The sequence below is a fragment of the Gobio gobio genome (genome assembly GCF_949357685.1).
Source record: "Gobio gobio genome assembly, chromosome: 6".
Lineage (NCBI taxonomy): Eukaryota > Metazoa > Chordata > Actinopteri > Cypriniformes > Gobionidae > Gobio > Gobio gobio.
The window spans coordinates 18,678,962-18,692,059 of NC_137102.1; the positions used below are offsets into that span (position 1 = coordinate 18,678,962).

The window sequence follows — 13,098 nt, forward strand, 5'->3', positions numbered from 1 at the left end:
CAATGCTCCACATTTAATGTAATGCCCTTCGGATCTGGCTCTCCAGGAGCTCTCCTGCTGCGGAGCTGTCATAGGAAATGAATGAACAGCTCTGAAACGAGCTGAGCTCCAGCAAAGGAGCCTTTAGAACACTTGAAGTCTGGAGCTCGGCACAGAAACACAATCCCATTGAAAAGCTGCGAAGAAACAGTGTGGGATTGAAACTATAGACTAGGACTGGGTAAAAATAACGATTTTCCAATAAATCGCTAAATTCACAAAATAAAATGCTACCAAATGCAATTCAATAATAATAATTTAATTTAACCTTAAATTTGTGTTAAATTAATAAATCAACGAAAATGAAATGCATTAGATAATTATATTTTAAAAATTAAATATAAACATAAAAAATAACTTGTAGGACTGGAATTGAAAATATAGACTAGGATGGGGTAAAATTATTTTTCAATTAATCACAAAATGTACTAAATAAAATGTGACCAAATGCTTTTTATTAATAATGGTAATAATGATTTAACAATATTAAATAAATGTTGAATTATTAAATACATTATATAGTTGTAAAAAAAATATTTACATTAGAAATATTATTATTTAAAAAAAATATTTTTACTTATTTAATACTTGCATTTATATTTTTAATGCTTAATAATACAATACTATTTCTCCAACCCTCAACCTTTAGCATGTGAAACTAAACACTAAACTAACTTTTTGATGTCTTTATTTTTATTTACTTTTTATTTAATCATTGAGCATGATAGTTGATAAAAGTTTTCAATATGCTCTAAATTTTGTGAGATATTTGTCCTCTCCTCTTCTTCAGCATTAAATATTATAGAACTTTTCCACTGCATGGTGCGACTCGGCTCTCTTTACTTTGGCTCGGTTTGCTTTTCCACTGCAGTTTAGTACCGCTTCAAAGTGGGTGGGATTATAGACTGATAGTTATAGTTGCGCCGCTTTTGTTGCCGTGACATCATCATAAACACGACACAAACAAACGACACAGGAGCAATGGATCATATAAATGGAAGGGTGATCTTGATTCTCGGCATGTGGATGTTTTTCACTGCAAGACGAAGTTTGTTTCTAGCGGGTTCGGTGTCTCGTGTTGCAAATCCAATGACGTTGGTAGTGACGATTCTCTCTGACCAGTCAGTGATCTGCAGTGTTAATACGTCACATTTTAGTAGCGGTATTGCTTGCTTGGAACCTCAACCAAGGTTGTACTATTTAAGTGAGCCGTACCATGCAGTGGAAAGGCGCCATTAGCTTTATATGTTATCTTGTAATGGATACAAATATTTACAGTAGCGAACAAATGATTATTTAATACTTGAAACAGAATGAATCTATAATTCCCTTTTCCAAAAGAATCAATATTAAAAATCACTCAGAATGAATGAAATCAATACATTGTGACTCAAATTTACTTTTAATTCACTTTAGTTTTAGTTAGTTTCACCAATGGTTTTCTTATTCCATAATATTATTACATTTCCATTTTTTTGTTTTAATGTTAGTAATTACAAGTAGAGAATCGGCCGTACTAAAGACATCCACGAGCATCTCAATTCATCGTTCATGTCCATGGAGAGAGACAGAATGTCTTTGTGCACAAGCATCACTCGAGGCACATAAACAAGCCCAGAGGAGTGTGAAATCGGATGATAGATAGAGTGTGTAAACAGAATCTGTTTAAGCATGTGCGGAGAAGCAAGCTTAAGATGTTATTTTAAACGAGAGCAAGAGACAGCGCTTCGACAGGTTAGGAAGAGAGCTGTTCCAGCGGTCCAGAAGAATAAGAGCAGCGAGATTTAAAAAAAGAAGCACACGAAAACGCAAAACAGAAAGAGAGAAAGCGCGTCAGCTGGCTGGTAAAGTTAGGAAGGAGGGCCTGTGGCGGCCGAGCTGTTTCTGCCAGATAAAGTGTTTACATTAGCAGAATGCCGGCACTGAGACCCCAGCGCTGAGATGATGTCATTAACCGCTCCTCTTCTGCCTGAGGACGCAAGCCCATCCTTATCCGCTCAATGGATTTAGCATTAGTTAGTATTCAGCTTTCTTGTGTTTTTTTTCTTCTTCTCCTTGTCTGGAGGAAATGCGAAACACATTAGTGACGTTAACTGCCTTTAACACATCGTACTCAAATTGTGTTAAAGTGCCGGAGGAAGCAGAGCGCTGTCGTTTCATTCACCTCCAAAGCATCAGTAGAAAACGCATTGCACTGTGGTGTACAACAACAAAAAACTCGATTTTTGAATCCCTATTATGGGTGAATCTCACAAAGAAATGTCTGGCTCATATTTTATTATACTAAAAATAGGGCTATTTTTAGGGCTATTAAGATTGCCATTTGTGTTCAAATTCTTATTACTGTAATGTTAAAAAATGTCATTCTCATTAATGTAGTACAGTAATTTGGTTAATTGTACATTTAACATTTATATTTCATTATTCAGCAGAAGCTATTATCCAAAGGGACTCGCAAATGGGGAAAATCACAAGCAATTTATCATAAAGGAACCAACAATATTCACAATCCTGCAATGTAGAGCTTTGAGATAAAAAAAAAAAAACGGTACAGAAGCTGGAACAAAAGTACAAAAAAAGAGGTTTCTAGTTGATAGAAAGTGCCTTAGTTTTCAGTGATTTATTTATTTAGATATATTTATATTGTTTATTGATTTATTTATTTTTTAGATATATATATAATTTTTCTTTTTTTTTTTATGTATTTATTTTATACTTTTTTTTTTTGGGATGAAATATGACCTAGACATTTATGAAGCATTTTTGTGAGATTTGCCCTGAAAGTTATCTTTTTTTACCCTGGTAAAACCACAATATCCTAAGGTGCTATAACAAGCGATGAAATATCCTCCATATTAATACACATTTCTGTCCTAACTGATGATGAAAATCAGTGTGTAAAAGGGAATTTTGTTGCCCTGCCCACAGAGAACTCTCATTGGTCCAAAATCCTGTGCCACATGACTGTATAAAAAACTTGGTAGCTGTTTTTACCTGGTTTCCAGCTGGTTTGTGTAGATGGGCTGATCAGCTGGACTACCACCTGACAAATATGTTAACCTGGTGGTCAGTTAAAGCAGGTAAACAGATTTTAAACAGGAAGAAACTGGTTCCAACAACTAGCTTGAGCAAAGAAGTTTGAAATACAATGGCAGCGGTTTACTGTTAGTGAACATATTGACGGCATCCACGCTGCTGAGAGCAGCGTTTAGATCAAAATGTTAATATGTGCTGCGCGCTTTCTTCTCAATAACCAAATAAAAATGACAGAGGTGAAAAAACAGCTGTTAAGAAAGCATCTGATCGTAACAATGTGGATTTTTGCACAAGCGATTCAGCTCTCCAGTAAAGTCGCATCACTTTATACAATAAATTATATAAAAGCAAGCAGTTTTACAGTATTAAATACAACACCATTATATACTGTAAAGCAGCTCTCCAGTGTGTTTTTATTTTCGCTCTCGGACGTCTCACCTCGAGGGACTGAACAGAAGAAATAGTGGAGACTCAGAATTTGCATATTTGCTTGGGCAAGCTGTGTCGAAACTCCTCGAACGAACTTCGTTTTGGCCTGATTTTGTTCTAAATGATCTTCACACCAGTTCGTTCTTCAATTTTGCTTGTAGAATATCGAGGCTTTAAGCCAATGAGCTGTTTTTTCCAGGTCTTTTCATTAAAAAAAGCCACAATTATGCAGTGAAATGCATATTACTAGTACATCGCACACACATAACCGGCCCACGCTCACATAAAGCGTCACTTTAACAGTGAGATTGTCATATGAGCAGTGCGATAACACAACGTCTTCATGACTTCATGACTCTCCTCCAGCTAATATCCTGCTTATCTCTTCAATTAATATTTGTGCGCTCTTAGATGAGTCAAGCTGAGCTGAGCAAGTGATCCGGATTATGGTGCCCCGCTCTGTGTGACGGGATGAAGCGGAAGGAAGAGAGATAGAGAAAGTGAGGAAGGCGACAGGGGTTTGGCCTTTAGGGAAATAGTGTCCATGTGGATAGCCTCTCCCAACACAGAATAGGGGAGTGATAGTGGCAGGCCCATCTTTCCTCACCTTCCTATCTTTCATTCATTCTTTTCCTGTTTTTTTTTCTTTCCCCAATTGTTTCTTTGCGGTTTGTGAGGCAAAATTCGAACCTGTCCCATGGCGCATGCATGGAAGAGGGCACAGCAGGGAGATGTCTCATTTATGTCCCCTCACGCTGGCTCCTTTTTCTTCCTGTCACTCCCTCCCTCCCTCCAGCCAGCTCACTATCACCATGGTTTGAGCACTAATGAAGAGGATATGATTCCTCTCCTCAGCTTCCATTTATCAAAGCCACACAGAGAGAGCGAGAGAAGTGGGAGAAGGGGGGAGGGGGTCCTCTTTCCTTCTCCATGTTCTTTTTCCTATTTTCTTGTGCGTATCTTCCTCTACGTGGTCACATGTACTCAGAGGTGTGACTTAGGCTAATCAAAGGTGAATTTGTGTATGGCAGGGGTTAAGAGGAGCCTTGTTAAAGGAACATGATCTGACATGAAGACAGATGTGAGGACGTGCTGTGTGCGTGTGCAAAGCCTATTCGTTTTGCTTTTTTATTTTAATACTACTTTACTCTTTTAAATGATATTTTTTAGTCATTTAAGTCGAAGAATCAGTTGAACAGTCAACATACATTCCTAGAAAACCTGATAATAGGAGGTAATTATAATATACACAAATTCGATTTTTTTTAATGAAAATAATACTTTTATTCTGCAAGGATGCATTGAATTGGTCAAAAGTGACATTAAAGACATGTATAATGTTACAAAATATTTCTATTTCAAATAAATGCTGTTCTTTTGACCTTTTTATTCATCAAAGAATCCTGAAAAGAAATGCATTACGGTTTCCATAAAATTATTGAGCAGCACAACTGTTTTCAACATTGATTATTATAATAAGAAATGTTTCTTGAGCACCAAATCAGCATATTAGAATGATTTTTGAAGGATCATGTGACTTACTCTTGTGGAGTAATGATGTTGAAAATTCAGCCTCGCCATCACAGGAATCAATTACCTTTTAAAATCTATTCAAAAAATGAAACGGTTATTTTAATTTGTAATAATATTTCATAATATTGTTATTTTTACTGTATTTTTGATCAAATAAATGCAGCCTTCAGCATAAGAGACTTATTTCAAAAACACTAAAAAATAAACTTAAATAATAAATAATTAAAATATTTAAAATAATATTCTTATAGTCAATATAAATAACTACAACACGAAACGGTATATAAGTTCTTAGCACAGCTAAGATGTCTGCTAAATGTCAGGACAAAGACACAGACACTTTAGGTTACTTAATTTTGATTTCATGAGGTCTTAAAGTACATAAAGTGAAGCATCACATCCAAACTGGCTCTCAATTGCTCCAGGTCAGCCATAACTATTGTGTATCTCTCTCTCTCTCTCTCTCTCTCTCTCTCTCTCTCTGTAGCGGACCTTCTCAGCCAGCCCGTACTCAGACCCCATCATGGTGCCGGATGAAAACCATATGAAGCGCACTATGGACCATCCTGAGATGCTTTGGGTCATGGGCCCCGTGCTCGCCGTGGTGCTCATCATCATCATAGTTATCGCTATCCTGCTCTTCAAGAGGTGAGGAAGAGGTTTCCCATCACTCCTTTCTGCCGATCAGTAGAGGTTCACTGGATTTCGCCTGTGAACATTCACTGAACAACGGTAAATGGGACCGCACCTTTATAATCGTTCCTCCTGATAAGATAGATCCCATATTTCAATTCCTGTTTGAATGTAGTGTGTTTGAAATATCTTCATTTGAGGCGTTTCTCAATTAGTTGTGATTCATTAGATTTTATATTCACCATTCCACGTAATTATTTCTATATTATATCAATTGACAACCCTAGTTTTCACTGTTGTTAATGGGGTTGTGAAGAGAGCCCACAATTTTTTTTCGGTATCTCTGCAAGCAACTCTCTCAAAGTTCACTAGATGTGATGAAAACAAATATCAGCCACTGTGAAAGTCTAATTTTTAGATGAAATACAACCCTGCACATCATCGTCGGCGTGACTCTGAATTCAGGGCTGCTTTGTACACGGAACAAGATGTGGCTAATTTTAGCTAGCTTTCCCACAGAGAGAACAAAAGGAGGACATTATTCATAATGACATCTTGACTCAGCCGAATAAGGCAGACATGTAGCTCGCGGCATGACCCGGTGGTCCCATTCACAACGCTGATACAGTACTGACTAATACTCCCTCTAGCCCGTCTTAGTAAAATCCCTTACTTCAGAGCAAACCTTGCGTTTGTTTTGCTCTGATTTTCTCCACGTTCAACACAAATCCACCATTTCAGCCTCCCTGATGGAGCAGGACTCTTTTAGCTTTGCAGTGACTCAAATAGAGGCCGTTCACGAGCGAAGATGCAGCAGTGAAACGGCAGCGTCAGCTTTTGGTCTCGGCAGGCGAGCGGTTATGTGGCTGTGCCGCCACACCCTGCTGATGCTATTCTAAAAGCTGTCATCTTGCACTGCCCACCACTGCGAGCCAGATAGTCCACCAAGAAGCTCTGCTATTGTAATGCTTCAGGGCTGATAACGGGTCTCTTTCACTGCTGGCCTTACCTTTCTCTCTTATGTTTGTTCACACTGACAGTGATAATGTGGCTGTATTGTTTGTTGTTAACAGGCGGTCATACCGCTGGATGCCCTAATGCAAAATCTGATCACAAATAAGATAAGCCTTTTTGATTTTTGCTGAAAATGAACATTTAATTATGTAGGGGTGCGCAATATTAATATTTTGACTGATAACGAAGCAGATAATTTCATGTTGTGGTCGATAACTGGTTAATCTACAATATTGTGTCTAAATAAATGAAAAATAAAACTTGAAATTATTTTAAATGCTACAAGCTAATTTAAACGTCACAAATGTATAAAGTACACTATTACAAATGGATATCTATTTTGAGATTTGTGAAAGGTCACATTTAACAGTGTCTTTAAATTATTAGTATGAGCGTTAAATGACAACAAAAGTCATCTAAATGTAAAAATAAAGGAATAAATAAAACTAATTCTGTTAAATCAGCCGAAAACTGATATGGTACCGATATATTTTGCCTCCCTATGATTATATGTTTGTATATAAATTGAAGTAGTGGATAATACGTCATGAACAAGATAAAAAAAAACAAGGTTTTCCAGCACAATAATAAATACAAAAAAATAATAATTAAAAAAAATTTAAATATTGGCCAATAACTTGGTACAGATATATAATGCATCCCCATGATTGTGTTAGTATATAAACCAAAGCAGTGGAGAATACTTGTGTTATATAAACACGATGAAAAGACAACGTTTTTGACAAGGTTTTCAACACAATAATAAATCATTTAAAAAGTTTAACATTGAACGATATCTGATATAGTATCGATATATTTTGCCTCCCTATGATTATATGTTTGTATATAAATTGAAGCAGTGGATAATACTTCATGCACAAGATTGAAACAAAATAATAAATACTAAAAAATAATAATAAAAAAAAAAAAAATGGCCAATAACTTGACAAGGTTTTCAACACAATAATAAATAATTTTTAAAAAGTTTAATATTGTCCGATATCTGATATGGTGCCGATATATTGAAGCAGTCGATAATATGTAATGTCATATAAACAAGATGAATTTTTTATTTTGTATTATTATACTCCTGGATGTGGGCTGAAGAGATATTACCTAGTTACCTAATATTAAGTATGATCTACTTAATATTTGTGAGCTGAGGGTGTGCCAGTCAGTCATTTCATAAAAGTACTTTTTCAGACAATATTTTCTCTTTTTCAATCACCATCTTCAAACACAAAGTCAGATTTCTGAAAGACGTTTTTGAAATGTAAGGTTAGCCGCACAACTCACTTGGGTCTCTGGGTGTCTGACAGCAACTAATCACATGTCTCTTCCTTCCTCCGCTCCGAACAAACGCAGCAAACAGGAGAGGTAGGTACCTTCAGATCATGGCCATGGTTTTCATTTCAGAAGTGTCATCTGTCTCACTCTTCACAGGCTGCAGGGTCTGCAGGTGTGGCCGCTCATGTTACTGTTCATTATCATGTCGTTTTGAATGACTATCAGTTCAGTTCGTCCAAAACAAGTCAGAGATGTTGGCTGTAATTGCCTTTCTGAATAAAGATTGACAGTAGTTCACCCTCTCACCCTGCTGTCCTTGAAAAGCTCCAGTTCATTGAGTTTACGTCGTTACAGTGGTGCATGCTTGCTGTTGTGATCGTGATGCTTTATTTTTGGGGATGTTTTTTTTTTTTTTTTGCCGTGCTGTTTGTGTTGATCCTTCACCTCCTCCTGAAGGTCACTCAGACTGAGCGTGTGCAGTCAGCCTTTCTGCTGTCTCACCTGAGCCCTGAATGGCCCATTGTAAAGGAAATGCCAGCCCGGCGGCTGCCGAAATAGAAATGTTCTCGTCTTCAAAGTTGACATTTCCCTCCACCGAACTGTTCTGTTTCTTTTTTTTTCCTTTCCTTCTTACTCGCTAATGTACAAAATATCTCTCTAATGCACACGTCTCTCCCAGAACAAAATGGACATTTTCTGTTATTTTTATAACAGTTTTATTATGAACCCAGTACAAATGGATCCTTTTAGCCTCTGTTGTATATGTATTAACTCCAAACTGAATAATTGAAGCGTGCTGAGACTTACTGTATGCACAATAGAGGCAAGCGGCTACATGTCCAGCGCTCTAGTGATTAGCGATGCTGTGCGCCCTGCTCTGTTAAGTGGCATATGCTGAAGACCCTTCGGCCCGCCTCTCTGGTGTCAGCCTCATTTGAGCTCTTCAGGCTTTTTGAAAACTAGAAAACTGTGCTCAGAACCTTACAAATTGAGTGCAGTGAGATGTGCAATTTCCCATGCAGTGGGCTCTCCAATTTTGGTTGGGGATTTGTGTCCATGTGTCTGAGGATGGGTTTCCACTGACAGATGTTCTGCGTCTCCGTGTGTGCGTGTTTGTGTGTGCGCGACAGCTTTACCTGCTGGAAGAGCGCGCTCAGGAGTGCAGGTGCTACAGTGGCGTAATTACCGGTGTTGTGCCATCCAGCTGATGTGCTAATTACCTAGTCGCCTTGTTTTCCCCACAAACAAGAGCGTCGCACCCTGAATATTTAGTGAGTTTGCTAACAGAATCGAGTGTGGCGCTGAACAAACACGCTATTTGGCTTTTATTTCGGATCGCCGTGACCCCTTCACATCCCAAAGGGAAATCCTAATGTGCTCTAAAAGCAAAGAAGCTTAAACAGGAAATGAGGCTCGTGCTTTTTAGACTGATTATTGTGTTGTCTTAAAGACCTTGTGAAAACAAATTTGGAGTTTTGCGACTTGTAGTCGACCTCTATTAGCTTTGAGGTCATCTATATGCTAGTGTACTCCTAAAAGTTGAAAAATGAATGTATATAGTGTACACACACACACACACACACACACACACACATATATATATACACACGCACACACATACACAGATATGCATATCATATTCCAGAAAAGCTAACCAAAAATATAATATAGTATTACATTACATTATGTAAGATAGTATACTACTTTATTGTAATATACAGTATCAGTACTGTTCAAAGGTTTAAGGTTGGTAAGATAAGTATCTTATGCTCACCAGGGCTGCATTTATTTGGTCAAAAATACAGTAAAAATGCTAATATAATGTGAAATATTATTACACATTAAAATAATCATTTTCTATTATAATTTATTTTTTAAATGTCCTGTGATGGTAAAGCAGAATTTTTAGCAGACATTACTCAAGTCTTCAGTGTCACATGATCCTTCATAAATCATTCTAATATTATGAATTGATGATCAAGAAACATTTCTGATTATCATTAATGTTGAATATAGCTAGATAATGTCAAAACCATGATGATGTTTTCCATTTCTTTAATGAACAAAGTTCAAAAAGAAATATAAATATATTGTGTAAAATGATAAGATTTTTTACCACCACTTTTGATCACTGTAAAGCATCCTTGCTTTATAAAAGTATACATTTTGTACTGTTTTGTACACATCGTACTGACCCCAAACTTTTAAACAGTGTTGTATAATACAACTGACTAAATGTTTTGTCCAATTTCTAGACTAACAAGTAGCATATCATGTGTTGAGTTGTCAACACAGGACACAAAATGTTACTGTACAAGGGTGTTTAATTGATGTTGTTTTATTATGGTGCTAATGTCCACATTTCACTGTCCTACTGTCACTGCCCCATCCCTCAAAACTATTTATTTTATCTTGTTTTCACTTTTTTTTTTTTTTTTTTTGTGGAATCTTTTGAATCTGCAGGCCATCCTCTGTTGGGGAGGCTGTCGTGGCCTGAATGAACCAACAATACTCATGCTGACTCCATTTTGTTCTTACAGGAAGAGGGCATCCCCCCTACCTAAAGATGATCACTCTAGTGGTGTGAAGGATTGTCTTCTGGCCAACTCGTCTGATCCTGTAGAAATGAGGAGACTCAACTACCAGACACCAGGTAACACATCGTACACCATATGTAGACACACACTACCAGTCTGCCAGAGCCCCATGTGTACTCCACCATATGCACGTGTACACTTTTCCTATGACTCACAGTGTGTGATATTTGAGCTTATCACCATATGCACAAATTCAGTCTTTCTTTTCCTTACATACACAACCGATGCACATCATCTATTGTGCTATATCATCTGTATCTTGTTTAGTAACCCTGATATTATTTTCTCGGTGCACAAACACGCGTCAGCATATGCCACCGAATATGTCATTTAGCATAAACAGGATGTGTATGCGCACACGCAGAAACACGCTGACTGAACTGACAGTGTGTCTTTGTAATCAGAACAATCTGTCACTGCCGTGAGTATCTTTTAAAAAATCTTCACAGCCCGCCCAGCCCACCACACTCGTGAAGATCACATGAGAGAAGAGGCGCTTTCAGTCATAACACTGCATCTGAAATCCAGATCAAAGTTTTATTTTATATTACATATTTGAGCTACACAATTAATCATTAAAAGATTACAATATTTATCACAATAATACAATTCAAATACCCACGCGATCTTATTCCTAAATGAATTCCTTCTGCTGTGTCTATTAAACCTTTGACAAGTACAGCTAACGCTCAAACCTGTGTTCACGCTGCCACTGAACCAGATTGAGCTGTTGTCATGTATAGTTATGAAACAGATCCACATACAGTCTTTTCAAACACACAGTATTATTTGTTTCTATTACAATAATTCAAATTATCACTAAAGTACTGGAATAAAAGATTATAGTTTGGATAAAAACACTGATGTCTATGGTATCAAAATAGAGAAAATCACCTTTTGAAATCAACTTGATGCTTCAAATAAAGATTGTATCAATTACATTGTTACACCAGTAGGTGGCGACAAGTGGCTGTTAAAAAAATAATTTGTCATTGAATCATTCATTCAAGAGATTCGTTCAAAAACACAGCTCCATCCAGTAATGAAACAAGTGAAGTTTTGATGAGTGATTCATTGAATCATTCATTCAAGAGATTCGTTCAAAAACGCAAATCCATCCTGTAATGAAACAAGTGAAGTATTTATGAGTGTCATTGAATCATTTATTCAAGAAATTTGTTCAAAAACGCAGCTCCATCCAGTAATGAAACAAGTGAAGTCTTTATGGGTGAGTCATTGAATCATTTATTCAAGAGATTCATTAAAAAAAACGCTGATTCATCCAGTAATGAAACAAGTGAAGTCTTTATGAGTGTAATTGAATCATTTATTCAACAAATTTGTTCAAGAATGCAGCTCCATCCAGTAATGAAACAAGTGAAGTCTTTATGAGTGAGTCATTGAATCATCTTTCAAGAGATTTGTTCAAAAACGCAGCTCCATCCAGTAATGAAACAAGTGAAGTCTTTATGGGTGAGTCATTGAATCATTTATTCAAGAGATGATAAATTTCAAATTTAAATGATAAATTCAAATGAATTAAAAATATATATTTTAAATAGACTGCAGCAATTAACATTTTGTCTGAACCTTTAGTAAATCACATTGTGGGAGACTTGTGATCTTGAACAAAAAAAAGTGATTCTCAGAATCGTGCAGCTCTGTTTAGTAGCGGTTTCATTTTAGAATAGTGTAAGGTGTTTTTGTGTTTAATTAACATCTTTGTGTGAAAACAGATGTACTTTTTTATGACTTTGTTCAGTGTGAGTATACTGAATAAACAGTAGGTGTAGGAAAACATAATGATGCGCTCTGCTTCATATTGCATTTAAGGTACTATTCGTCTTTTGGTGGCTCTGAATTCGGCTGTTTATTGCAGTTTCTCCACTCACTGTCTCATCTCCTTGGAGTGTCTTATATGGACTCATTTCACCCAAAGGCCTCTTGCTCTCTTTCAACCCCTCTTTGTTAATTAGCCTTCCTGCTTTCCATTCCCAAGGTGAATGAGAGGCAGATCTGTGACGCTAAGAGAAAATGTCAGGCCTGCCTCTCTCTCCTCTAATAGCTGAGTGGTGGCAGTCGAGCCAGGTTATTACAGACCCTTTCAGTCCTGAAGAGCGCATAATTACCGCAGGCAAAACAGCCATACAGCTCTCTTACCGTGAATCCCCGCTGCCACAGCCAGAGGTTTTCATATGGCAGCAGAGTGGCGACAAGCGTACTTCACATTTCAACGTTTGATTCAATTTTCAAACACAGGATTGACTTGTTTTTATGTTGTTTATGAGTACAAATTACATTACGGTATATTAATATAGGGGTTTTTCTTCAACTACAGGTACTTTATGTCATCAGGGTATTTTGTTGTTATAACTTTTTTCGGTAACACTTTATAATAACTGCACACTATGAATCATTAGTTAAGCATTAGTAAATAGTCAATTCATCATTTGTAAAGCATTAATATACATTAATAGGCAATTTATAAATACAGCTATAAATGTTTCCTTCTTGATTTATAAGCATATCT

At 36.8% G+C, this 13,098-nt stretch overlaps 1 protein-coding gene across 5 annotated transcripts in view; it reads left to right on the forward strand.

Moving 5' to 3' along the window:
• The window catches only part of ptprfb (protein tyrosine phosphatase receptor type Fb), a 151,903-nt gene that overhangs the window by 111,593 nt on the left and 27,212 nt on the right, over positions 1-13,098 (forward strand). For all 5 annotated transcript variants that reach the window (XM_079818541.1, XM_079818542.1, XM_079818544.1 and 2 more), the window contains 2 exons: positions 5,525-5,685; positions 10,512-10,624. In XM_079818541.1, coding sequence (XP_079674667.1) covers positions 5,525-5,685; positions 10,512-10,624 — 274 coding nt within the window. The remainder of the gene's footprint in view (positions 1-5,524; positions 5,686-10,511; positions 10,625-13,098) is intronic.